This window comes from Macaca nemestrina, unplaced genomic scaffold, assembly GCF_043159975.1.
Source record: "Macaca nemestrina isolate mMacNem1 unplaced genomic scaffold, mMacNem.hap1 Scaffold_118, whole genome shotgun sequence".
Classification (NCBI taxonomy): Eukaryota; Metazoa; Chordata; class Mammalia; order Primates; family Cercopithecidae; genus Macaca; species Macaca nemestrina.
The window spans coordinates 139,662-167,148 of record NW_027257601.1 but is presented as its reverse complement, the minus strand read 5'-3'; the positions used below and the strand labels follow the sequence as shown (position 1 = coordinate 167,148).

Here is a 27,487-nt window from a genome sequence, read left to right as displayed (position 1 = left end):
TCCCCAGGATACCTGAGCTATAAGGACAATCTGTAGCTTGAGTGTGGAGTGAAAGACACTGAAACTGCCCTTTGTCCCAAATAGCTGTGTGCTGGGGCCCTAGACAGCCCTAAGGAGATGGTGAAACAGGTGACGTTTACCTGTGAGGCTGAAAGCACTCATTGCCAGGCTGTGAAAGCCCGTACTGCAGGTGTGCATGTCTTCCTCCCTGTCCTGTGGGTGACAGAGCCCACCAGTAAATGCTGGTGCATTTCCTTCTTACTTTTCATCCGACCATGTTCTCCTCCATCCTAACCCCTCACTGAATGTTCCTGGGGCTTCCTCAGGTTTCACCCTGCAGGGCCCAGCAGGAGGCAGCTGATTTGCAGTCCTCACCATTCAGAAGTTCAGAAGGAGGGCTTAGAACCACACAGGCTCCACCCCCAGGCAATGAAGTGAGCATCTGGCCTCAGGAGGCATTATTTTCCTTCAAGTTCCCATTGGTGACTCTAAGGCACAGGCATTGTAATAGAGGAAATCAGGAAGTCTTGAAAGTTAAAATGAAATAAGTCTAGGGTTTACACTGCAGCTTCACCACTTCACTAAGGTCGTTACCTTCCAGTAATCAGTTTATCCCCCTCAGAGCCTCAGCTTTCTCATCCCTCCAGCGAGGTGTCAGGAGCTCTGCGGGCTTCCTGTGAGAATTATCCGGGTGAGGGCTCTGGCTGTGGGTGTGCAGTCAGCAAGGGACACCCTAGTAGGTCCCACCAAGTGCTGCCAGCCCCTGAGCTCAAGGACGACACGTGAAGAAAAGCCCTTCACAATGTAGGGCTCCATCCCACCAACGTGCAAGTGAATAGACGTCCTTTCAGGACCTAGTGTTGTGTATTTTTAAGTGTGGTGCCCTGTCCCCTGGAAATTGATAGAAATGCACGTTCCCAGGTTCCCTCTCCACCTGTGAAACCTTGGGAGTGGCCCAGCCACCCGGGGTGCGGCGGCCACCGCTGGTGATCTCCTGCTGTGGGGTGATGTCACTGTTCTTTCTGGGAGGGTGCAGGTGGACCCAGGGGTGGGAGGTGGGGAGAATCCCGCAGGGATTTCAGGGACTGAGTTTAGTGCTGGGGTTCATTTTTACTCTGCACAGGAGTCTCCTGGGGTCACCTTGTGTATCATGTCCAGCTTTTTTTTTTTTTTTTTTTTTTTTTTTGAGACAGTGTCTTGCTCTGTCACCCAGGCTGGAGTGCGGGTGGCACAATCTCCGCTCACTGCAAGCCCCTCCTCCCGGGTTCATGCCATTCTCCTGCCTCAGCCTCCTGAGTAGCTGGGACTGCAGGCGCCTGCCACCATGCCTGGCTAATTTTTGTATTTTTAGTAGAGAGAGAGTTTCACCATGTTGATTAGGCTGGTCTTGAACTCCTGACCTCAGGTGATCTCCCCACCTCGGCCTCCCAAAGTGCTGGAATTACAGGCATGAGCTACCATGCCCGGTGGGCTAATTTTTAAGTTTTACAGATGGGTTCTCACTGTTACCCATGCTGGTCTCAAACTCCTGGCCTCAAGCAATCCTCCCATCTTGGCCTCCCAAAGTGCTTGGATTTGCAAGCATGAGCCACCACACCTAGCCAAACATGGATCTTTCATTTTAAACTTCATCTAGAGATGTGACAAAAACCAAATGAGGTATTTGTTAAAATACTTTATAACCCTAGTACAGTAATAGAGTAATCCAACTGACAATTTCACAAAACTCAACTTTTGGCAACAAGTTCAAGGTTATACATGTTAATAAAGATAATACATTTATTCAATCAGAGGAAAAAGGTTACAATGACAGAATTTATCTTTTTCTTTACTATGTTGCCTGAGCTATGGTTAAGGTTTGGGGAACTGGTATCTTAAAGAACCTTCAGAAATGTCTCATTCTAGAATTTAGAAACAAACTTTATACTCTCGGGGTTGAGAGAATCCAGAAGCAATCACCACCCCTAGTGTCCAGATGCTATTCTCCAAAGGCGCTTCCCCACTAGCCACAGAAATCAGAGCTCCCTGGGAAACAGACAGTTGAGCCTCTGGAGCAGGGAGGGCCTGGCTGTGCATGCTTTAGGGAGGTGGGAGTGGGGGCGTAGAAACCAAAGAAGTGAGACCAAAACGGGCCAACAGCTAGGGCAAATGTGGGCATAAAACGAAATTCCATCTGATCACATAGTCTCAAATATGTACATATACAGAAATATTTCTGTGAGGTCACAGGGGTACTAAAAAACAAAACAAAAGACTGGGGGGGGGGAAGAAGAAAAGAAAGAACTCTCTTCTCCATGTTGGGCGCAGTGGCTTACCCCTGTAATCCTAGCACTTTGGGAGGTCAAGGTGGGCAGATTGTTTGAACTCAGGAGATCGAGACCAGCCTGGGCACCATGGTGAGACTCTGTCTCTACAAAAAAATATAAGCACTAGCTGGGCATGGCGGTGCACACCTGTAGTCCCAGCTACTCAGGAGGCTGAGGTGGCTCAGGAGGCTGAGGCTGTAGTAAGCTAAGACCATGCCACTGTACTCCAGCCTTGGGGACAGAACCAGACCCTGTCTTTAAAAAAAAAAAAAAAAAAGACAGCCTCTTCTGTCATCATTAAAGGTAGTTCCTGCACCACCCTAACTCCTCCTCAAACTGGACTTCCCAGGGAGAGCAGCCGCCCCTGCCTTTTCCACAGAACCATATTTCAAGATGACCCGACAGCCCCAGCTGATGTGGAGCTCTTCTTTGAAGAAGTCCAGCAAACGAATGAAGAATTATAGAATTTGAAAACTTCACAAACTCTAATAAATGATTCAGGCAATAATCCTCAATGAATATGAAAACCATTAATAGGTTGATGAGGAACTCATTATCACAGGACACCAGAAACTCAAGTGCACCAGCTGCTCCGTGGCTGAAGGGAGAAGGCAGATCTTCACAAGACAGTGGCCGACTCTCAGCATGCACCCCGCTGGCGTGAGACCCCCCAGTGGAGGCAAGCAGGCCTCACACGAAGGTAGGATGTGGCCATCTATGCAGAGCTCCCCACGAGGGACTCTGCTTCAAAAGGCGCAGCCTGACTCAAACTAAGTCTTTGGATCTAAGTTCCAGTTCTCAGGAAACACAGGAACATGGCACCCAACACCACACAGGAGCAGCCAGGACACCTGGAAAGTGAGAGCGCCCGGAGGAAACCCGGCCTGCACACTCCTCTGCCGTCCGAGAGGGTGCCCGGGAGAGACCCGGGCTGAGCAGCTGTGATCTGTGGGACCCTGTGCCACAAACACTTTGAGGCCAACTAGAAAATTTGAATATGGAATAAGAAATAGGCAGTTTTAAGAAAGTATGGTTTATTCTATTAAAACTGAAAATGGCATTAGCTCATGTAAGAAAGAATCCTCATGTTTTAGGGTCACAAATTCAAATACTTAGGGGTAAATGATGACATTCATAATTTACTTCCAAAACGTTCACAAGGAAAAAGATATCTATTATGTGATAAGTGTTTAGGGGCTCATTATCCTAGTCTACTTTTCTGTATGCTTGAAAGTTTTCATAATTCTTTTTACGTAAAATAATCTTGGAAATATGTTTTTACATTAGCATTTATATGGAAATTATTAGTATTTTATATAATACATATAACTATATTGTTATGATAATGACCTTATATTAGTGACATAAGAAACAAGCGATGTATCAGAAAGTGAGGATGTGATTAAGGTTCTGTGACTGCATCCACTATCGGAAGAGCACTTCTCCGTGCCAAGGACAGGCTCGAAGCTTCACACACCCTATGTCGGAGTGGGCACCATCCATGCACCCCCACTCTCCATGCAACAAAGCTGGAAGTGAGGCAAGAAGCTGGGGGCCAGGACCCTTCTCTGGGGTTCTCTAAACACCGTGTTTGTAACCACCATGCTGAGCCCACTGAGGACTATCATTGTAAATGTCCAAAATCAATGTCCAAGTAAGATAGGCAAACTTAGGCCAAGAATCTTACCTACACTTAGATATTTCTTAAGCATTGCTAAATGTGAGAGAAGCCATGTCATGAAAATGTAAGAACACAAACAAGTCAACTTTTCACAATCCACCATCAAAATTTCCAACAAAATATTACCTAGCATTGCTTGGGTGATTGTGAATGGCATGAAATTGCTTCAGCTGCTCCCACGTAAGCTCCAGGATGCACAGTGGGTCACCCCCAGAGACCACTGAGTACATGTGGTGGGGAAGAACTCTGTTTTGAAGGTGCTGGGAGAATATCCTCTCATTGTCTGTCTTGAAATGTGAAGTAAATAAATAAGAATATGTATATATAAAATAACACACACATGCTACATTACTTACAATATAGCCAATTGATCACATTCTGGTGCATATGCCTGTAATACTTTGCAAATAAAACTCTTCTAATGGTAAAACAAACAAACAAACAAAAGACACCCCTGCAGGCATTGTTTAACACTGTATTCAATCACTCATCACCAACACACAGGACCCAAGGATTGAGAAATGGACTTTTTGATGTGTGTTGCAACAAACGCATAGCCGACGGCTGTAAATCGGAGGGATCACCAGGTCTGCCTTCCAGCCACGAGGGAAGTGGGGAGAAGCTGTCACCCCAACTTGAGTTTCAAGAAGACTCCTTGGAAGAAAAGACCACCAAATTGAGAATGAAAAGGTAAGAAATAGTTCACCAGCTGAGGGGGGCTACGGAAATCAGAGAGCAGGCCACCCATGAGCCTCAGGGACACCAGCACAGGCAGGTTGTCAAAGTCACAAGGGGACATGAAGACACTGGCCCAGGACAGCAGCTCTTAATCCAAAATAGTTTCAAGATTCCTTTACACTCTGAAAAATTAACCCATTTATTCCTGAGGTTGCAAGTTTTTTTGTAAAAATCAGACTTTGCAATGACCTTGAGCTGTAAGATATAAATAACTCCCACAAGCTTAGGATTCCAATAATGGAACACTAGGTACAAATGGGTTTTAACGAGGACCCAAACAGCTTTTGATTAAGTGGGCTTTTTTTGCCTGTGTAGGTACCTGTGTGTGTTTATATAATTTTTCTATATTCTAAATTAAAGTTGATTAAAAAATTAAAGTATTAAAAATACTTATGCATTAAGGTAAGCCATCATTACATGTTAATATAAATATGTTTGAAAAATACTTCTCATAACAAAGTAAAAAACCGACTACTTAGAGTGATGCTGTGTTGCCTTTTTTGCAAATCTCTGTAGTGTCTGGCTCAGAGGTGAAGCTGGACTCCCCCATCTGCTCTGTATCCAGCTTGCTGTGTGTCACACACCTCACCACGCAGCCTCTAGAAAGTACACCATGTACTTGGGCAAGAATGAGTGAAAAAGACAATGTGTTGATAGTGGTATGAAAATAGCTTTTGTCTCACTGCAGATCATATGCCGCGGTCATCAGACATGGTCTGAGACCTGCTGGGAAGAACAGCAGCCTGGCCCTGCTAACCCCTGGCTTCTACTCACAGCACTGACCCCAGCTAATCCAAGAACATGTCACCTATAATGAGAATATTGAAGAAAAATCAACCATCTTTCAGATGTGTCTATATCATGGTACGGTACATGGGTAAGGTAAGCTGAACACAACATAAAAAAGAAAACTTACAAACCCTGCCTTCATCTCATTAAAGATGACTCCTTTAAAGACCAAGGGCATCTGGGGGTCGCTGGAGTTCTCATGTTCCAGCCGCCATCCTTCCTGCCTGAGGACAAATAATTATAAGCTGACAGTGACTCAAATACTAAAGTCTGTATCAACTAGTTAATCATTCATGACATACCAGAAATCCAGCTCACGTAAACCTGGGAAAAAGGTGGCATCCAAATACACTGAGAGGAGATTCTGAAAGTCCTTGGGATTTTGTGTGGAAAATGGATCCAGAGTATAATCGCTAGCTGGGTACAAAGGAAAAGCGAAATTGTAAAATTTAACAGATTTCTACTAAAATTATTGAATCTCAAGCCTCATTTCCCCTTTGTCCTAGGATAGTAAGTTGTAGCTATTCTTGAGATGGGGCAGTGGCTCCATGCTCTGGCCCCCAACCTCAGCAGCTGTCCCAGCTCATCACCCTGAGTGCCGGCTTTCCCATCCCATCTCAGGATCTGCACTGGACGGGCACCAGGTCTTTCTTCAGCGAACATCTAAACTCTCTCAAGTGTCTCCAGAGACTTTCACACGTCTACAAAGATGACCTCATTTTGTAAGACCATGGATTTAACTTGCTCTTCGATGTCACTCCTTCACAGAGTGCACTGTTCATCGTCACCCTATTCACTAGCGTCAGTCTTACTAAAAGTCAAACATCAATGTTAGTGGTAACTCTGGAGGCCTGGCATTGTAATGATATCCCCAAGAGAAAATTGTTTTGAACCTTTCTGGGAAAAGTTCACGTACCTTTTATTCAAATGCTGGTTTTTATAATCTCGCTACCATGTGGCTTTCCTGAAGAATGAAATTTCTAACGTCCTTCAAGTAGAGAGAGGTAAAAATTTTTCTAGAACATTAATTGCCCACTCCTGTCATCTCTTCTCAGAAACTAACTGAATTCCAGTGGGTGTGCCTGGCAAACGCAAACATGGTTTTCCGTTCAGGATGCTGGTCTTACCTGTGAAGGCGTTCATGAACGTGGAGAGGGACCGGTTCAACATTTTGAAGAAAGGGTCTCTGCACGGATATTTCCGAGACCCACAAAGGATGGTATGCTCAAGAATGTGAGGAACACCGGTACTGTCCATGGGAGTGGTGCCGAACTGCACGCTAGGCAAGAAGGAACGGCACGGCAGGGAAGGGGGAGGAATAAGGAACAGAAGCCCAGGGATGGGGAGGAACAGAACGCTAGGGAAGGAAAATGACTAGAATACAAAACGTTCATCTTAGTGCTGCGGACACAGTTCCCAGATGCATCATCACCTCAGGCTACTAGAAATTATCATTCTGACACCACCATCCTCCAACACAGGGTCTCCCAACTCTAATGTAAATCATTGATTCAGACTATAACATTGTATTTTGATGAGATTGTAAGTCCATGTAAGCTTTTCCTTATTTTTCAAGATGCTCTGTCAATAAAAATACTAGTGAGATGATATTTAAACCACGTAACATACAGTCAGTGCTTTAAACCAAGCTTGTCTAACCCACAGCCTGCAGTCCGCATGCTCAGGATGGCTTGGAATGCATCCCAACACAATCCCTACACTTTCTTAAAACATTGAGGTCCTCTATTTATTTATTTTTAGCTCATCAACTGTCCTTAGTGTTAGTGTATTTAGTGTGTGGTCTAAGACAGTTGTGGCACAGGGAAGCCAAAAGATTGGACATCCTTGATTTAAATAAAACATTCAAGACCATGTTCTTACAATGCACGACATACCTGAACAGATTATTCGTGTCTTCTCTGGCCAGGTGTAAATACCTGGCTCCTCTGTCATCGTGGCTGAGCTTCATGGCCGTCAGGAACAGCTCGGGAACACATGTCACCTGAGTTAACCAGAAAAACACGAGCAGTTAAACGTAGACAAAATAGCCTGTGAAATGGTGATCTTCGACACACTGAGAAAACTGGCTTTTCTGCCTGAAATTAGATGATGCCGGGAAGCCAGTATTTCAGAGCTGGAGAGAACAGAACCATCCTGTCCAAGTCCCTTATCCTACAAACAAGGAAAGGAAGACCTAAAGAAGGCAGATGAGAATGTGTGTGTATATATGTATATTTTTGAGTGCTTATTACTGGCTAGGTATTTTCCATTTTTTAATTTTTTAATTTTTTATTCTTTTTTGGCTAGGCATTTTCTAATCATGTCACATAGAATCCTGTGACGGAGGTATTCTCATCCTCATTTACAGATGAAAAAACTGAGGCTCAGGGTGATGAAACAAGCTGCCCGAATCAGAGCCAGGATTCGCCCTGGTGTCTGCCCCTCCCACGGTACTGTGCTGCACCTAAGTAACACTGCACCCTTTCCAACGCCTGCTGAGTGCCTCTTGCTTTTGTGTACTGCACCTCAGTAACACAGCACCCCTTCCAACATCGGCTGTGTGCCTCCTGTTTCTGTGCATATAATCTCCTATAGCACAAAGCACGGGCCTGCAGGAGGGGCAATGCTGGAGTGGGCTCTCCGGTGACAGCGGGGAGAGGGTCCAGGATCAGTCTTTGCTTCTCCTAGTTTGGGATAGATTCTCGGTGATAGCTGTAAGCACAAAGCTGGGGCTTCCAGAACAGCTGGAGGGGCTGGGAGGATAGAAATGCCCCCCAAAAAGATGAAAGACTCCCCACTCCTGGGGCAGGGTGGAAGATCTTCTCCTACCTTAGGCAAGCCTCCTGGTAAGTGTCCATACTCTTTGGTATGAAAGAAACTGTCTTCTCTTCCAGTCAGGCCAGCCGGCCCAGCCCTCTCCCGCAATCACATACCACGTCCCTGTGATGACCACGCCACTTGCCACTCCCTCCGTCCAGGTGCCATGAGTCACCTGGCCAAGCGCACACAGCAAGTCACTGGCAGAGGTGAGACCTTGGGTCTCCTCAGCCCAATCTAGGGAGCCTGCCATCCAACAGTCATGCATAAAGCGGCCCACTACGACCTGCATCATCTACCGCTGTTAAACTACTTGTTTCCAAGCTTACCGTACTTTGTATCAGATGATCAATGCATTTAAAATCAGCAAATACTGTGAGATGTCTGCTAATAATATAGAGCTTTAATAATAATAGCGTTCATGGTAGCTATTTCTCAAACAAGAAACATGACTTATCGTAAGTTTCTATGGCTGGACACAGTGGCTCACACCTTTAATCCCAGCACTTTGGAAGGCCAAGGTGATATGGTTTGGCCTCGTCCCCACCCAAATCTCATCTTGAATTGTAGTTCCCATAATCCCCACATGTTGTGGGAGGGACCTGGTAGGAGGTAATTGAATCATGAGGGCGGTTCCCCCATGTTATTCTCATGACAGTGAGTATGTTCTCACGAGATCTGATGGTTTTATAAGGGGCTTCCCCCTTCACTTGTCATTCTCTTCCATTCCACCCTGTGAAGAGGTGCCTTCCACCATGATTGTAAGTTTCCTGAGGCTTCCCCAGCCATGCAGAATTGTGAGTCAATTAAACTTCCTTACTTTTTGGCTCATTCATTATAAATTACCCAGTCTTAGGTATTTCTTCATAGCAGTGTGACATTAAACTAATACACAAGACAAGAGGATTGCTTGAACTCAGGAGTTTGAGACCAGCTTAGACAACAAAGTTTCCACCTACACCTACCCCTACACACACACACACACACACACACACACACACACACACACACACACACAAAATGAGCCAGGCATGGTGGCACCTTGTCCCAGTTGCTTGGGAGACTGAGGTGAGAGGATCACTTGAGCTCAGGAGTTCGAGGCTGCAGTGAGCCAAGATCACACCACCGCACTCCAGCCTGGGTGACAGGGTGAGTCCCAGTCTCAAAAATAAGTACATTTCTATAGAATTTGAGAAATAAAGGAGAATAATCTACCACTCTGGGTGAGCCCCTTATTAATAGTAGCCAGTACTATAAACTCAGGTATCTGTCTGCCCAACCTTTGCAGGGTTTCACAAATGCACTAAGTCTGTTGTCAGGACTCCCATGCCTGGAGCTTGCCTGGAACCCCCTAGTCACTTGTCTGGCTCCCTTTCTGGAGCCCTGCCCAGAGGCAGCTGCTTTCTCACACCACCCTCTCCAGCTCTTCCCTCTCCCCCCAGCAGCAGCAGCTCCCACTCCTCCTCCCGCCCTTGTCCTTGGCCCTCCGCATGGCATCCACCATGTGCCTCCAGTCACAGCCGCGTCAGTCTTTCTAGACAGTAAGCTGTTTGTCGTTTACATTTGCTACAACATCAAGCATAGCACAGAGCCAACAGCTGGCCAAATATGTGAAGTGTTGTCATTTTTAGTTACTATGCTAAAAAAAAAAAATGGAAAAGGTTTAAGCAAATAACAAAACAAAAAACAAATGAATCCATTTTAATATAAACCCAAGTAAGTATAGGTCCACAATTTCTTCTTTATAATTTTGAAACCCAAATGGCTCAGAAAACTGAAAGATTCTGCAGAAGTTTAGAGCAAACTATTTGATGGCAAAACCTGACTGAACAGATCAGGGCACTGAGTCTTCGTGCTCATACTCAGCGAATCATCAGGTTTGGCGGCAGAAACCCTAGTGTGTCTAGGGTTTCTAGAAGGGCGTGCTATGTTGGGCGGGGCTGTGCAAGTGATGGGAGGAGCTTAGTGAGGGGTGGCTCTTTGCAGGTGAGGAGTGGAGCCTAGTAGGTGGGGATGCAGGTGAGCTGGGCCTTGGGGACGGGGCTTGCAGGAAATGGGGTGGAACCAGTGGGGTGGTGCTGTAGGCAAGCTGGGTCTTGGGGGCGGGGCTTGCATGCGAGAGACGGGGCCTTGTGGGGGCAGGGCTGGCAGAAGAGGGTGGGGCTTGGTGATGGACCAGGCTGTTCAGCTGAGGGTAGTGGCCTCGTCGGGGGCTGCTGGAAGCTGGCCAGGTGAACCTTGGTAATCCTCTCTGGCCTTGGTCCTGTGGCTCAGGCTGTGCCCAGCAGGGAGGCCGGCCCGATCGAGCTGTGGTCTCCTCCCTGAGAGCGAGGGCTCCTTCCCCCAGCGCAGGTTAAAGCACCGTGTGTCCACCTGTGCAGTGGCTGGTCCCCATGTGACCTAGAGGGCAGAATCCCTGGGTCCTGCCGCTGGTCCGGGGCTTCTGCTTCCCCTTCCTGCAGTTCCTGGGAGCGTCTGTGTGTCCAGGGGGCTCTGATCCCTGCCTCAGGACCACGGGTGAGGGTTCAAGATCGCCCGCTGTGGAGCTGGCCTGGATCTTGGTTCTGTGAATCCTCGCTGTGTGGTTCTGGAGCAGTTCTGTCCTCAGGAGAGGGATCCTCACAGCTGCCTCTTGGTGCTGTGAGAAGAATTAATAGGACAACCCCCGGGTACCTGCTCGTAGCCCTATGCAGGGCCAGCCCTGTGTCTCCACCAGTTCCTTCCCTCTGTGCTCCCCGACACTGTCACATCGCCAGCCTTCATTTCCTTTTCCTTGGACCCAGGCAGCGAGTGCCCCGCTGGCCTTGGCAGCCCCTTCTCTAATCTATCATCAAATCACTTCCTGACAGACAGCACTGACCAGCCATTGGCGTCACCAAAGCCCCACAAAATAGAACCCAACTTCTCTATTAAGCTGTGCAGAGCTGTCCCAGCCCCACATCCCACAGGCTGGCCTCATTCACCATGGGATCCGTGGTTCTCACCTGGGGCTGGGGGTGCCCCTGGCATCCGGTGGAGAGTGTCAGGGATGTCCCTCCAGGCCCAGTACAGTCCCCCAGCCAGTGGCCCGCAGATAGCAGCACCCAGCCTGATATCTCTGTGGCTTCTGGTTCCCCGAGGCCAGCTGTGCTTTGCTGCCTCTTCATCCTCTCAGACGGGTGCCCTCTCTCCACCTTCGCTGGTTAGCAGTGTTCCATCCATTAGAGCTCGAAGCACTGCCTCCCGGCAGCACAGCCCCTTCTCTTGGAAGAAAAAAGGGCCGGGCACGGTGCCTCCATCCTGTAATCCCAGCACTTTGGGAGGCCGTGACAGACGGATCATGAGGTCAGGAGATCGAGACCATCCTGGCTAACACGGTGAAACCACGCCTTTACTAAAAAATACAAAAAAACTAGCCGGGCAAGTGGCGGGTGCCTGTAGTCCCAGCTACTCTGGAGGCTGAGGCAGGAGAATGGCATAAACCTAGGAGGCAGAGCTTGCAGTGAGCTGAGATCCAACCACTGCACTCCAGCCCGGGCCACAGAGCAAGACTCCGTCTAAAAATAAAAAAAAAAAGAAAAAGAAAAAAAAGAATAAACAGGCTGTGGTGTTTGAAAAACAAACAAAACCGTTTGGTTTATTGGTTTGTTCTTCGACCTTCACAGGCTCCTAAGTCACACGTTTCAGTGTCTCAGCGAGTGACTTTCTCTCTGGAAGCCGTATCAGCCTCTTGTTTGATGTCAGCCACAGCAGAAAGAAGCACTCCGTAGGCCCCATGCTCAGTACCTTGGCATGAGCTCCTGCCATCTTCTGTTCATGATCATCACAGCTCTGTGCAGTGGGCATCCCCCTGATCCATGTGGGAGGATAGAGGCGGAAGGGTGAGTGACTGCAGGATCACGTGAGGGGTCTCTCCCGAGGTAGGGAGGGGAACCGGCCCAGGACCTCAGTGCCCATCGCATCCTTCTTCCTCCTCCTCTGCCTCTCTGTGACTATTTGACTCAGGCTGCAGGGACAGACATGAGTATGTGCAGAGCGTGTGTGCTCCCCTGGGGGTGTGTGCTCATATTGGCAGGGAGGGATGTGAGCGTGTACGGAGCGTGTGTGAGCGCATACAGAGTGTGTGCTGGCATTGGCAGGGACAGATGTGTACAAAGCATGTGTGCACACCTCGGGGGTATGTGCTGTTGTTGGCATGGAGAGACGTGAGCGTGTACACAGCATGTGTGTACCCCTGGGGGTGTGTGCTGGTGTTGGCTGGGACAGTTGTGTACAGAGCATGTGTGTACACCTCGGGGTTGTGTGTTTATATTGGCACGGACAGACGTGAGTGTGTACAGAGCATGGGTGCACACTTGGGGGTGTGTGCAGGTGTTGATACGGACAGACGTGAGTGTGTACAGAGCGTGTGTGCACACCTGAGGGTGGGTGCTTATGTTGTTTTGTAAGCGGCAAATACGTGGCCCTTGCGTCGGGCGGCCCTGCGCCCGTGGTGAGTCTGTCAGTGGACCTCGGGTTGGGGTCTCCATCTCCCCAGACAGCACTCGAGTGTCTTGAGGTTTCAGATTCTTCTTCTCCAGGTACTTGGGCCTCCTCAGGACCAAACATCAGAACGAACCAACTGCAAACTACAAGAACGTTCAAATCCATCTTCAGTAGGAAAAACAAAAGCAATTGGAATAATTTTCCGACATGACCCCGTGGCTAAGCCATTAGACACTCCAGACAACAGATTGAGTCACTTTAAAATTCACACCGATTAAAATGGTTTTGAGAGTTGCAGAGCTTTGCTGCTAAACTTTGAAATAATTGAAGCGTTCTGCTCCACTTGCTTACTAACTAGGGTTGGAGATAACTTTCAGCCCAAAGTAACAACCTTCTAAATCCAGCTTAGATGCGAGGCTCCCACTGACACAGGAAGAGACAGTGGCCCTTGTTCATTCTCCTGTGTTCACATACTTTGTCATTTTTTTTGTATCCTGATCATCACTTGTGCTTTTCCAATTGAAACTAAAGGGAGTTTAGTTCTGTTTTGGAGAAGCTGTGGTTAGTGGTTTCTTTTCATGGTTTGCTTAATCTCTTAAGTCTGGTGCTTACGTTTACCCAAATGCACTTTTCTTTAGTATGACGATGCCATTGCCCAGGGCTTCTCCTTCCATATCTGCTCCCCAGGAGGCCCCCTAGGAATGGGCACTGGAGATCCAGCCGCTCTCCGTTTGCCATTTTCTGTGAGTCCAATGTAGGTTTGGCTCAGAGAAGAAAACAGGCCTCCGGGTTAGGTGCCCCTGACTGCTTGCTTGTGAAATGTTTAACGATAAGGTGCCTTCCAAACTAATTTTACACATTCAGAGTTGTAGCTTGAAGTATCACTGCAGTCATAAGAACAAGAAACTCTCCCATAAAGTAGATAGGCAGAAAAAACCACAAAAATTTAATAAAGTGCAAATAAAATGGTGTTGTAAGAATATACAGTGGGAAATGCTCTGAGTCCAGCCAGATTGGTATGGCGTCCTCTTGTAAATACATTCAGCCACGTGTGGCCCTGATCGCAATCACTACTGTGAATTGTGATCCAGAATGTTCTTGGGGGGCCGATGCCTGGACTGTGCCAGCAGCTGAGTCTGATTGGGCATCACGGTGGTGATGTGCTTAGCATGGCCAGCTGGACTGAGGGGTGGCCACCCGTGCACTCAACACGTGCAGTCGTTATTCTGGTGATGGAGTTGCACGCGGCACGGCTTGTCCACCTGGGCTGCTTAAAGTACCGGGAACCCAACTGCTGGCGGGTGCCTCCCGACATGGGAGCTGTCTTTTTTATCCAGGGCCCTCTGGTGCTGCAGACACTGGCCGCCGGTCCCTGAGCCCATGGGGAGGTACCAGAGGGCTCTGCTGGGCCATGGCGGTCCCCAAGCAGGTGGTCACTCATTGCTTGTGGAGTGGTCCATGGCCTGTGAGTTTATTCCTGGGGTCTGTGTGGGCAAGGTTAACCAGTTCACAGCTGGGCACTTACACTGGTGACACTAAAGTGGAATCTATATTAGCTCGCATGGGAGTGCGTGAGGAGCTGGGAGGTTGGGGGAGGCTTGGCCCTAGCACTGGAGCCTGGGCTCCTGACATTTCTGTGTCTTCCTGTTGAGGGGCCACCAGGGCCCCCGTGGGTCCTGAAGACAGTGGGTGCCCTATGGACAAGGGGATGAGGAAGACTCTAGAGGCTGTGGGAGGCAAAGAGACAGTCGCTCCCCCAGAGCCAGCCCTGTCGACACCTCGACGTTAGCTGGTGGGACCTGTTTTGGACTCCAGCTTCCAGAAATGGGAGAAAATAAGTCAGTGTTTAGGGTGCTAAATTTGGGGTGATTTAGTGGAGAAATAGAAAACTAGCCCATAAATGTGCACGCGTTGAAATGTGCTCTGTCCAGGTGTTCACAGTGGCGTGACGGGGATGACATCAGGGTTCTGGGAACTGCAGTTTTACTGAAGGAAGGGGGCTCACCACGCCTTTCCTCATGTGACTGAAGGTACGTATGCCTGCCACACCGCCCAGGACACGGGGACTAGAAGGCAACCAAGCCACAGTCAGAACACGGTGAGGACTGAAATGAGCTTCCTGCAGCCTGAACTGGGAAGAGGAATCGCAAGTAGTTTGTGTTTTTCTACACAGACCTGTCCTTTCAGATTTTGTTGAGTTCTGGAAAAAGGGAGAAGCCAGGCACACCTCGGCGAGGGACAGTGTTTCTGGAGGTGGGGCGGCTTCAACCTGAACGTGGCCGTGTGGCTGGGAGGCTCAGAAACTGCCCTCCAAGGGCACCCATCTGTTCCCTTCTGCACTAATACCTCCTTTACAGAAATTCCAGAGCAGTGCGGGAGGCCTCTGGTCTGAATGGGTTTGTGTGGACCGAGGTCACGGGGTGTTGTCCCAAGTACTTATCCTGATCTGGCAGAGGCTCTGTTCCCAAATAATTATTCCACAGCTTCAGAGCCTATATCTGAGTGATAGTCTTTTAACTTTGTTGCATGAAAGCAAACAAAGTATGTTGAGGTTTTAAAAATCCATTCAGTAGTCACGGCTGTAAACTCATACATGGGGCTTTGGGATGGAGTGAAAACCACCGTCACCTGGCGTGGACGCTGTGTGGTATTTTTAGCGTGGTGGCCTGCTCGTGCCTTGAGCTCCATCTGCAGCATGAGCAACAGCTGTGCATTTGAGAAATGTGGGCAGGTCAGCTTGCTCCTCCAGGGGCCTGCAGGGATGCGGGTGAGGGGCCTGGGATGAGGCCACATCAGTGGGAAGGAGCTTGGTTGTGTCAACAGATATATCTGCCCATACAGGCCCGCAAGCCAGCCAGAACCCAGTTTTCCTTTGGTCATCTAATGCCAGAAAAAAACCCTGTTTCTTAGAGATTCTCATAATTTATATTAATGAACCATTTGACCATACGTAAAATGTTATAAATGCATGAGGCTTTACAACTTGACAGATGTGTAACTCACATGTTAGGATTGAATCAAACCGTTGAAGATATTTCACTTGAAGGTTTTTAGCGTTTTATGCGCAAACCAAATGCCAACAGCATTTTGAAGGAGTATTTTGGAATTTTAAACACAGTGGGACAGTGCTGGGTCTCTGGGATGTGGGTGGGGTGGACGTGACCTCAAGCTCTTGGAGCTTGCAAGCAAGCAGGATTCCTAAATTGCCACACCTGCAGTGCTGGAAGTCAAAGTGGATTTCTGTAAACGAGGTATTAGTGCAATAAGGACCAGATGAGTGCCCTTGGAGGGCAATGTCTTAGCCTCCCAGACACCGCAGGAGGAAGCGGGGGAGGGGCGCAGTTACCCACCAGAGCCTGGATGGTGGAGCCAGGATTGCTGGTGGCCCTGGGTGGCAGGTCATTACTTGCAATAAGGAATAGGTGACTGCCCTTGAGGGAGGTTTCTCGTCTCCCTTCAGAACCGCAAGTGGAAGACACCCCAAGGTGGGGGGTAGGGGTTGGGTTATCCACTGGAGCCTGGATGGTGGAGCTAGGTTTGCTGGTGGTCCTGCGTGGCAGGTCATTACGTGCAATAAGGAACAGGTGAGCGCCCTTGAGGGCGGTTTCTCGGCCTGCTTCGGAACTGCAAGTGGAAGACTCCCCAAAGTGTGGGGGGGGTGGGGGTCAGTTTTCCAGTGGGGCCAGGTTTGCTGGTGGCCGCTGCGTGACAGGTCACTGCGTGGAGCGATGGGAGGTGAGTGGAGTGGGAATAGAGGACACACCCTCCACAGCTACTGCTGGGAGTTGGCTCTGGTAGCAGAGGGGGCATAGAGGGAGTCCCATCAGGAGCAACACGGCTAGGGTCGCACGTGTGCTGGACGCTGAGGTGTGGCAATATGTGATCTCAGTCTCCACAGCCGCCCTGGGAAGTGGGTTCAGTTACCTTCCCATCTCTCATTTGAGAAATCTCCGGGGCTCACATCACAGCTGGGTGGGGTGGAACTAATGTCTCAGGGAGGACATTGGCCCCAGAGCCCAGCTCTTAACCCACCCCTGCTGTTTTCAGTCCACCAAGTTTGTAGAGAGGGGTGTGTGGTGGTGGGGGGTGGAAGTCGTGCATTTCAGGGGACGGCTGAGAAACCAACACAGTAGAAGGGGGGCAGGAAATAAACCAGGCAGGAGACACAGGCAGTGCTTGGGAGATCTGCGTGGGGTCTGGGTGTGGGGGGCGCCTCTGGGCCTGTGAACCCCGTTCTGTGCTCCTGGCTTGTCCAACCTTCACCCTCAGCCACATACTGCGCGCTTTAGGTGAAATCTCAGTCCCTCACGTGGTGCGGGCATCTTTTCTCCCTGGCTTTGCCTCTCCTTAAATCAGAGTCTCAGTGGGGATGGTGGGGTGTTTGGTGGTCCATGGAATTTGCCCTCCACCCCCATCCTTGTTCTGTCTGGCCTGTTACCTGAATCTGTGTCTCTTCAGAGCCTGCAAATGAGTGGAGGCCACGGCAGCCTCTCGCTGACCGGCCTCTCAAACTTTTTTATTCATCAGAATCATGTTAAATGCTGATTCCTAGGCACTCCGTTGGACTCTCTACGCCTGCCTGGTGTGGGTACATTGAGGAAGGTACAGAGGGTTGCTGGGCTGTTCCAGGAGGGAATTTGCATTTGTAGAATGTCCACTGTGCTCCTTCCAGCACTCTACTTTCCACACACGTGGCATTAAACCTGGAAGACCTCTGGGTGCTGTGCTGGGTGAGGAAGCCCCGGCTGGATGAGGGGCTGCTGGGGCTCGGACTTGATTCCCAGGCTGGGGGCTGCGGGCTTACTCTGTTCAGTGGGCCTGCTGATGGGATGCCCTGGGAAGTCCTGCTGTGCACTCAGGGAGGTGCAGAGACACGCTCAGGAAATACAGACCATGGATTTAAAAATTCCTACTGGAAAATCTTTTATGAGCAAATTTGCATCTGACTGAAGACAATCATGGCTTGAGTAATTGGTTTGTTTACAAAATTGGTCCTATGAACAAATAGATTAATTTTCATTCATGCCTTGTCTATGACATAAATAGGAGCTATTACGGCAACCTAAATTAATTTTAAATTTTGTATCAGATTGCATTCCAGATTACAAATGGCTGCTTGATAATCTAATTGATAAAACAGAGGGATTTGGTACTTGGAACCCAGAGTGAAGAGAACAGAATTGCTTTGGTTTCTCAAAAGCGTGTGAGAGGGGTGACCTGGGGTGAAGAGAAGTGGTTGGAGTCATTACACTCGAAGAGATGATCTGCCCCAGCCTTTCTCAGCTGTCTTCTGGATAAAACAAAAGGGCGATAAACGTGGAAAAATTCAGTACTGAGTTCGTCTATGCCCTGAGCTTCTCATACGGTCATTAATGTGACCGGGCTGTATCTGTGAAGCCTCCATACAGGCACAAAGAAATTAGGCTAGAGTAAGGCGGCCGGCGACCTCTGGCGCCTGGGCCACGTGTCATTACCTAAAGCCCTTTTGGGTGAAATGACAGTCGCAGTGTCTGTTGTTTGGAGGAGTGTAATCTCATGTATGAGATGTAGATTTTAAACACCAAAGCCAGGAAGCTTGGTGGGAGTGGCTGTCTTCCAAGTGGTTTCTGTGCTGCCATGGACGAAGTGTGGATGTGTCATCCGTTGGTAAGATCCACTGGTGAAGAGGCTAAGCAATCCCTTGTTTGGGGGAGGGGGGTTTGTGAAGCTACATATCTTCTGGCATCCCAAGTAAATACATTTTGTAAAACTTGTGCATTTGACCCTGACCCTAACCCTGAGTGTTGAAGTGTGGCACAGTTTCTTGAGCCCTCTTCTGCATTGAGGATGAATGACTGTAAATGACCGATTCCTCAGTGGTGAAAGTTCAAATTTAGCTTCCCTGAGGAAGCCAGACCTCAGTCACCCGTGTCTCCATTGTAAACACTGCGGCCTCTACATGGGTGGATGCAAGTTTCCAGGTCCTCCTTGAAGAAGCAGCTGTGTGGTGCTTTGATAACATCAGCCACCTTCTGTCTTCTGTCTAATCATGGTACAAATGATTCTCCTACAAGGAAACGGATCTGGTTTCTTCCCCGATCATTGGAAGAAGCAGCCCACCTAGGGACTGCACCGTCCTCTGCACTTTCACAGCAAATCCTGTGTCTGTCTGTGAGGAGTGTCATGTGTGTCGTGGGAATCACGGGAATTGCCTTAATTCTTCCACTTTTTGAGGGCTCGGGCAGCTCTGCCTGTTTTACCTGGAATGAGCAGCGGGTGGTCTCTGGCTGCTGTGGGACTAGGGCTTGGGGTGCGTCATCACATCCGGTGGCCTGTCCAGGTGGGCATCATTGTCTTTTGCCTGTTGGTTGAGGCAGTTGTGATGCCATGGGGATCATACTTGTGTCGGGGCCAACCCAGTTCTTCCCATGCACACCTCTCCTGCTGGAGTGCCTTTCCTTATGATGACGTGTTGAATTAGCGTGGAGAATGTGGAGAGGCTCTGGGCCTCTCCTTCCCATTCCTACTCCCTTGAGCTGTGATGCCCGACAAGGGAGCCCATAGGCAGAGGCTCCTTTAAATTTAATTAGAATAAAGATTTGATTACATAGCCCAACACATTTGAAAAGAACTTCACAGATTAAATTCCAGATTCAGCCCTTCAGGCCCAGTGACCACGTTTTGGGGCTCAGCAGCTGTAGGTGGCTGTTGTCTTTCAGTGTTGACTGAGCAGATTGGGACGTTTCCAGTTGAGCAGGCAGTTCTCTTGCATGGTTCTGCCTGTGGTGAGGACACCTTGGCTGGAGAGCCTCGTGGGGATGCCTTAGGCCTCTGGCGGCAGCCGGGCTGCACGGTTCCTGTGCCCCGGGTCCTCTGAAGGCCCAGATGGATCCCACCACAGAGTCAGCACTGCTAGACTTGGGTACTGTGTGTAGACAGCAGAGAGGCACGTCCGGGCCTTGCTCACTGGCCTCCTTGGCCAGAATCCCATCTCTGAGTCTTCAGGGGAAATGCATCCACCATCCACACCGTGCACCAGAAGAAAACTGCAGGCTTCTCTGTGGGTGGTGAATTGAGATCATGCAGAGTGACTAGGCTTGGGCTCCTGGCCAGCGTGGAACCTGATGATAGCTTTAGGTGGAACCTGACATGCCTCCGTGTGTACATGGCAAAGAGAATGCAGTGTTGTCAACTTGAATCCAAATGTGCTCCCGTTTTGAGGTGGAAGGTTCTGGGAGTATTGGCCGTTGGTGATTGTCCTGCTGTGGAGGACTTTGAATGCAGGCACTGGTTTAGGGTAACCCTGGTTTCCTGGTCCTGTATGTGGGCATCCCTGAGTGTGCTGGGCTGGAGGTAGGCAGGGCAGATGGGAGGGTGACAAAAAGTCAGATGTTTCCAGCTGTGGGGAGTGACGCCATCAGATGTCCGAGATCAGGAGGGTGGTGGCCAGGGGACCAAAGCAGGGGTGGGTGGAAATGCCATGTTTTCTGGGGCATGGGGAGGACCTGTTGAGCTCTATTCCTGGGCAACAGTTCTTCCATTCTCAGGAATCTGTGCCATTGTAATTAAGTAGCAAATTCAGTAATTGCTCTAATTACTTACTGTTAAGTCCCCATCCAAATTACCATGAATTAGCAACAGTGACAACAGTTTGCCTGGTCAAGCCTTGCCAAGAAAAATCAGTGGAACTAGTTTTAGTTGCCTTGAGTTCCCTCCAAATCGGATCCTTAGAGGCTTGTGTTCCCACAGCTGCTGCAGTTTCTCCTGGGCCTGGCAGGCACATTCCAGACATTCACACCTCAGCTCAGATGCAGGCGTGCACATTATTTACAGAAAATCACACTGTGCTGTGATCGGCTTGAGCTGACGTTTTCTAGGTGGGAGGCGGAGGCCGAGGGACCTGTGAGGGACTGTCCTCTCATTGACTTGGAGCAGGTGCACATCTGTTCTTCAAAAGTTCTAATGGGATGAAATTAGAAATACAAATTTTTGAAATTCACGTGTTATGAGCTCTGTTCAGTGATTTCTTCTGAAATGAGAGACTATTTGCGGAGAAGACAGTTGGCCTGCAGCTCTCCTTAGAACTGTCCTAGACCTCGATGCCATCCTATGGTCTCTTCCTGAGTGTGGGGTGCGCTGCTTGAAGCACAACCAAAGGAAAGAACGTGGTCAGTGTGCATCACTACTGCAGCCAGCTCAACGCGCCCATCCACTGGGAGGGGCGCTGGATCACTTAACATTTTAAACGCATTTAACACTAAACCAGTAATCAGCCAGTGCTTTCTGTAACCAAGTTATCTGACTCATGGGAACCTGACACTTGACTTTTCGGAAGAGAATACTTGCTTCTGTGGAGCGTCAATATTTGTCTCATTTCTTGAGACTTTGTTCAAAGTGATGAACATGTGTAAATTAGGACCTTTTTGTGTAAATTGGGCCACAGAGCTCTCTAGACACAGTCGGGGGGGTAAAAGGCTGTGAAAGATGCCGCCTGATGTGAGCCATGGCCAGGCACTTTGGAACCTGGGATCCCATCTCCAGCCTTTCAAAGGACATAGAGGAATATAAATTGCAGATGGGAGAGTTCATATTTTGGGCATCTCTGTTCTTTTGAAATCAAAGTGCAAAGAAAAAGTTTTGCCTCGAGGTCTTACCCCATACTTGTTTTTCTCCTGAGGTTTTAAAATTTTCTTAACTGCTTTTTTCTCCACCGATCCTTGGGGAAATTCTGTCTTCATATCTTCTTAAAAGATATGGTTAAATTGAACACTGAAATTTAAAATCATGCTTTCATATTATTTTTCTTTTAACTGATGTATCTGACATTGGTGAAGAACTAAGTGGGCGTGTTGGTTTACTTTTATTTTTTTGAGACAGTCTTGCTGTGTTGCCCAGGCTGGAATGCAGTGGCACGATCTTGGCTCACTGCAGCCTCACCTCCTGGTTCACACCATTCTCCTGCCTCAGCCTCCTGAGTAGCTGGGATTATAAGTGCCTGCCACCATGGCTTGTTCATTTTTCTATTGGTAGAGATAGGGTTTCAACATGTTGGCCAGGCTGGTCTTGAACTCCTCACCTCAGGTGATTTGCTCACCTTGGCCTCCCAATGTGCTGGGATTACAGGCATGAGCCACCACACTCGGCCTGGGATATTCTTGATTGTAACTGTAATAGATCCCTTTAATGAAAACAAAACAGAACAATAACAACAACAAAACAGCTGTCTGAAAAGTCCCGAAATTAAAGAGCCCGCTTGGACAGGGATTTGGACACCAGTTGAATTGCCCAGCACAAACCATAGTTACATGGTCCACTGGGCCTGTGAGATCCTTAGGGGTATTTGAAGTGGTGGGGATATTTGCATTTCTACCTCTGGATATCGTGTTAGTATGAATTCGACTAGTGTTTGAGGGCCAGGCTCAGATCCGGGAAAACAAGAGCCCCTGCCCTCACGCCTCTTCTCTTCTATGTGTGTGTTTGTGAGGAAAATAGAAAGCACAAGATATTTTTTTCAATGGGCTGGAAAGACGGAAAAACAAGCTTAAGATGTTTACTTGTTCAGAAGAAGGGAAGTGCAAGGAATACTCAGCTTTGCTGTTGCTGAAGGAGGCCCCTGGCGGAGGCTGTTTCAGAGGTGGGGTTTCTCTGAGAAAGGTAAGAGGCAAATAGGATGCCCCATCTGGTTTGCCAGAGATGGGGAAAGTTAGTATCCCCAAAACAGCCTCAGCATTCTTTCAAAGACATCGGAAAACCAGCTAGGGTGTGGGACCCTTGTTGGCCGCTGGGTAGAAGGAAAACATTGCTGGTCCTGAGGACTGTACTGTTCTTCCACTGCTTTAAAGAACTACCTGAGGCTGGGTAATAAGGAAAAAAGGTTTAATAGGCATACAGTTCTGTGGGCTGTGCACGCTTCTACATCTGGGGACACTTACAATCATGGTGGAAGGTGAAGGGGAGGCAGGCCTGCCTTCACATGGCTGGAAGGGGAGAGAGTGAAGGGGAAGGTGCCATGCACCTCCAAACAACCAGATCTCAGGAGAACTATCATGAGGACAACACTTGGGGGATTGTGCTCAACCATTAGAAACCACCCCCATAAGTCAATCACCTCCCACCAGGGCCCACCTCCAACACAGGGTTACAGTTCAGCATTAGATTTGGGTGGGGACACAGCCACACCACGTCAGGCTTCCCATTCTTCTTCTGCACGTGCTTCACAAATGGTTCTGTCATTGGTTTTTGTTGATACATAATATATGTACGTATTTTCTGAGTGCATGTGATATCTTGATTCATCCCTATGTTGATCAAATCTGGGTACTTGGGATATCTTGCACTTGAAATATTTTCTTTTCCTTGTGCTGGTAATGCTCACGTTATTCTCTCCTAGCTGTTTTGATAATACACAGTAGATGACCCACTGCCATCCCCCTGCTGATTTACCAATAGTAGGTCTTGTGCTCCCATTAGGCTGTGTGTTTGTGCCCGTTGCCAGCCTCTGCCCATCCTGCTTATGAGTGGGCTCTGCTGGGCCCTGTTGACCACCTACTCTTGGCCTCCATGAGATCTGCTCTCAGCTCCTGCTTATGAGTGAGAACATGTGCCGTTTCTTTGCTTGGCTCGTTTGCTTAACGTAATGTCCTCCAGCTCCATCCATGCTGTCGCGGATGACAGGGCTCTCCGCTGTGTGGTGGAGTATTGTTCCTGTGTATGTTCGGGCCACGTTCCCTTCATCCCCTGTTGACGGGCACTCAGGTGATTCCGGACCTTGGCTTCTGTGGATGGTGCTGCACTGAAGCTGGGAGCAGTCACTGGCTTCATATTCAGGGGACGTGAGCCACTTTCATGTTCTCAAGCAGCCTATCCCCAAAGCCCTCCGTGGAATGCCGCATTCCTTTGTGCCCATGGCTTCCACTAGGATGAACCGTTGGGAAGTGGATTTGAACGCTTGGGTTTCTGTCTTTAATTGGTACCCAGCTGCACTGACCAAGCAGGGGTCCCAGTGACCCTGGACACTACCTCACATAAGGTCCAAAGATGCAGTTAGGTTCTTTCTTTAACTTTAAAAAAAAACAAAAACAAACAAACAAAAAAACGCTATGGACCTGGTTAAGCTATAGCATTATCAGTTAGTGTTTTTCCTATTGGAAAGGTGTATATTTTATTTTCTAAGAAGGAAAGAAATCCTGTTAAATACTCTAACCACAGATTAAATCATGTCAAGGAAAGAGGTACTATTTTGGGGGAAAATTGTCCCTTCATGTCAAAGATCAAGGGGATGACTTCCATTGTTTAATTGAGTTAATTATGAAATCTTAAGTGGTTTTGAGAAGACGAGCTGTGGATGCTGCAAGACATGAGACTGATGCTGATTTAATGTTAGTCAGCCCTGACAGAATGTGGCTAATATTTAAAGCTTGCTCCAGTATTGCTTGAGAGATTGTAAGTTAATGTAAAGATCGGTTTGATGCTTTTATTTTACAAAATATGATTGAGGAAAAGTTTGATAGCCTAGGAAAGAGCCTTCGACCAATTTATTCCTAATTTCTATCACCAGAAAAATTTGTCCTGTTAATTCCAGAATTTACTTTTGGAAAGTTCCTGTAAGGAAAGCAGAGGTATTGGTGGTTGAATGATGACTTGAATTTAGGTGGAGGTCGTTAAATGTTTCATAGTCATGTTTGTCTTGGTGGTTTTAGCAATTTTATATTAAATTTAGAACTGCGAGTCAAACCAAATGTGTTCTTTTGCTTTTGTGATACTCCTTTGTTTGTATGACTATACTTGTAAAGAATGATAAAATGTGTATAGGGCATTTTCTTGTGTAGATATTAGGATTTTTAGGGAAACAAATTAATCATTCTTCTAATAGACATTGTGCTGTGTGTTGGGTCCTTTGTATATTAGTTGAATTATTATAATGAGGACCACTTGAGAGTATGTTTCTATACAAGATCTTTTATATGCTGCCTTGTGTTATGCAAAATCCTTCATCCTCTAAGAAGACTAAGTAATGGGTTGGAGGAGAGGTTTAATTCCCCATTAGGTCTATTCCGAATGCCCAGAATTGAATGCAAGTATGAATTATGTTTTCAAAGTGGGGTGTGTGTGGTGAACTCCTTTTTAGATCATGGGAGGGAGGTAAAGGTAAAGCAAAGATCAGATTTGCTGATGAACATTTGTGCATATTCTAGTGGAGAAGTCATATGACTTGACTGCACCTGCGTACTCTGATTTTGGTGTCATTAGTGTCCGTAGCCACAAGCCTCAGCTTAAAAAGAAAGGCTTCCTGGATGGGGAAAATAGGAATCGGTAAGAACCTGAAGTTGTCTGTCATGGCCTGTGAGTCACAGGTAAATAAACCTGCGTGAGGGGGCGTTGGCTGTACAGTATTTTCCTTCTGTTTTAAGACTGTCAGAAAAAGGTCAGTTCTATTGCGTTGGGTCCCTGCACCTCACCTTTGCTGCAGAGGGGAGTTGCCATTATTCCTCTTGCCCCCAGTGCCCAGGCGGCTGATGCCACATAGAAGACCTGCAGGTCAGTGGAGGTGAACAGGCACCGGACACGCTGTGCACCTTGGGACGCATCTGAGAAGTGCGTCCTTGCAGCAGGTCTGGGGTGAGGGTGTGTTCCATCTCCTCTGCCTTCTCTGGCTTTGCGGGCCTTTGAAGTTGGTCCTGGAAAGTGAAATTAGTTAATGCTGATCAGCTCGAGGTCAAAGCCGGAATCAGGCTCATCATTTCCTGCAGTGTTCACAGCAGCAGCTCGTAAACTCCACATGACCTGAATCCGGATAGTCGAGGTTCCGTCCTGCTTTGTGAGTCGGTTATGTGTGGTCTTGAGAAAGTGAACATGGGTTTTCTTGACTCTGAAGGGGCCGAAGAGACCCGCCCTTCACTAGGGGTCTGTGTGAAGCAGTGGACCCTCCAGTCAGGAGGCAGCAGGGACTCGGGAAAGCCCCACATGCCCTCCAGTTCCCTTATGTTGAAATGGTTTGTACTCGGCCATGCCGGGTCATTTTGGGAGGTAAGTGGGGCGTTCACATGGGGGTATGCAGTATTCTTAGGTGTCAGGTGCGAGAGTTGAATTTTTAGAAGCTGTGCGGATAGGAAAGGGCCTGGCAGGGAGTGCTGTTTACACGGAGCCGATTTAACGCGAGGTCTGCGCTCTCCCTGGGTCCGTGTCTGACCGGTGTCTCCCAGTCTGAAACGGGACGTTCACGTGACTCGGCGCCATCATCCCACTCTGTGTAGACGTCTGAGGATCTGTGCGTGGCTGCTCTGTTAGAGTGAGTTATGCTAATGAACTGAGAAACAGTGAACAAACCCTGAATTGGTCAGCACTGGTTCCACGGCCAGTTCTGCCGTGGTTGGAGTCATTCATCATAACGTGTGCTGGACTCCTATGCTGAGCTCTGATTTTCAGAGGCCTTTTAACTTGGCAGCTAACCAGCGGCTTCCTTCAGAAGACATTTGAGTCCCCTTTACCTGCCAGGATGGCCCTGGGAGTTTGAAGATGAGTGAGACAAGCCCTCCCTGTCTTGTGGATTTTACTGTCCAGAGGGGAGACAGATGTAGATGGTGAAGGAGGCCCTATCAGAGGTCAGCGCACGTCGGTTTTATTTCTGTAGCACTTGCTGTGTTCAGGCTGTGCCCCGGGCCATGTGCAGAGCATCTGGGGACCCTGCCTATGGCATCCCAGGCACAGCTAGCATCTGCACCATCTTCATACTTGACCTGAGTTTTGGGGGAAGTACCGAGAATGGCTTCTACCTTTGCTGGTGAGGGTTGGCAGTCAGGGCAGTCCTCCACAAAGAGATGATCGCCAGCTGAATCCTCAAGAAAGAGAGGTGGTTCCCACAGAGGCAGAGCAGGGCAGCATGCACAGACGTGGGTGTGGGGTCTGGGGCAGGTACATCTGAGTGGGGTCTGCTGGGAGACAGCGGGAGTGAGGTGTGAAGGCAGTTGGAATTTACAGGATAAATTATCACTAAAGTGATGCTGGGGAAACAGATAAAATCGGGACTCTCTGGGGTAAACGTGGACCTAGGGTTACCCTGGGCGTGGGTGTTTTCAGGCTCTGAAGGCAGAGATTTAGGAAATTGGGCAGAGTTGAGCCCCAGATGAGGATGAAGGCTACCCTTGGGGGGGATGTTGAATGAGACAGGGATGGAAACCCAGTGAATGTCCTGGGGTCAGTCCGGCAGGAAGGCAACAGAGGAGACCGGTGCCCTCAAAGACCCTGTGGGTCCTGCCTCTCAAAGTGCTGGGATTACAGGCATGAACCACTGCTCCCTTCCGTTACTGGTAAAATTTCTAAGCTACTGTCTCTCATACCCACTCCCGTATTTTTTTTTTTAAACTAGGTTTATAGCTGTATTTTTTGCAATGGAACCAAACAGTTACCTGTTTGAAGTACAAATAGCACGATGTTTAAAAACCAAAAATGTCAATTTGCACAGAAGTTTCCAAATACCCAGTTGGTTTGAGCCTTGCATTGCAGTGCCACTACCTGCTCTTAAATTTCTACACGTTGTAGAGATAGTGAGGCAGGGACCACTAGAACATCTTCAAGTTTCGATTCTATTAACTTGGGTATATTTTCAATTAATTTGGCACACCTGTGTGTGTTGCAAGCAATGCCAGGGTATTTATTTTGAAGCTTGTCAAAGGAAGAGTTGGGAAGATTTTCACATTTTTAGAATTTTCATAGT

The 27,487-nt window shown here is 48.3% G+C and overlaps 1 protein-coding gene and 1 long non-coding RNA gene across 2 annotated transcripts in view; one reads left to right on the top strand and one right to left on the bottom strand.

The window, feature by feature from the left end:
• Nucleotides 1-4,549: 4,549 nt before the first annotated feature.
• Nucleotides 4,550-8,421, bottom strand: LOC139361249 (presequence protease, mitochondrial-like). The gene is made up of 6 exons (XM_071089833.1): nucleotides 8,344-8,421; nucleotides 7,410-7,516; nucleotides 6,642-6,793; nucleotides 5,817-5,931; nucleotides 5,642-5,738; nucleotides 4,550-4,641 (listed from the first exon to the last, which is right to left on the bottom strand). Exons 2-6 carry the CDS (start codon nucleotides 7,481-7,483, stop codon nucleotides 4,630-4,632), a joined length of 450 nt encoding a protein of 149 aa, XP_070945934.1. The 5' UTR covers nucleotides 7,484-7,516; nucleotides 8,344-8,421; the 3' UTR covers nucleotides 4,550-4,629.
• A 5,252-nt stretch (nucleotides 8,422-13,673) lies between these two features.
• LOC139361250 (uncharacterized) overlaps nucleotides 13,674-27,487 on the top strand; it is a 39,680-nt gene continuing 25,866 nt past the window's right edge. Inside the window, exon 1 of the long non-coding RNA XR_011618809.1 lies at nucleotides 13,674-14,825. This is a non-coding gene — a long non-coding RNA (uncharacterized lncRNA). The remainder of the gene's footprint in view (nucleotides 14,826-27,487) is intronic.

What these genes read in the sequence shown, in the direction of transcription:
- LOC139361249 (XM_071089833.1), bottom strand. Translation starts at nt 7,483, where the DNA reads ATGAAGCTCAGCCACGATGACAGAGGAGCCAGGTATTTACACCTGGCC. An exon ending in GACACGAATAATCTGTTCAG is followed by an intron (nt 6,794 to 7,409) that starts GTATGTCGTGCA and finishes CTTCTTGCCTAG; the next exon opens with CGTGCAGTTCGGCACCACTC. An exon ending in TTACGTGAGCTGGATTTCTG is followed by an intron (nt 5,739 to 5,816) that starts GTATGTCATGAA and finishes ATTTGTCCTCAG; the next exon opens with GCAGGAAGGATGGCGGCTGG.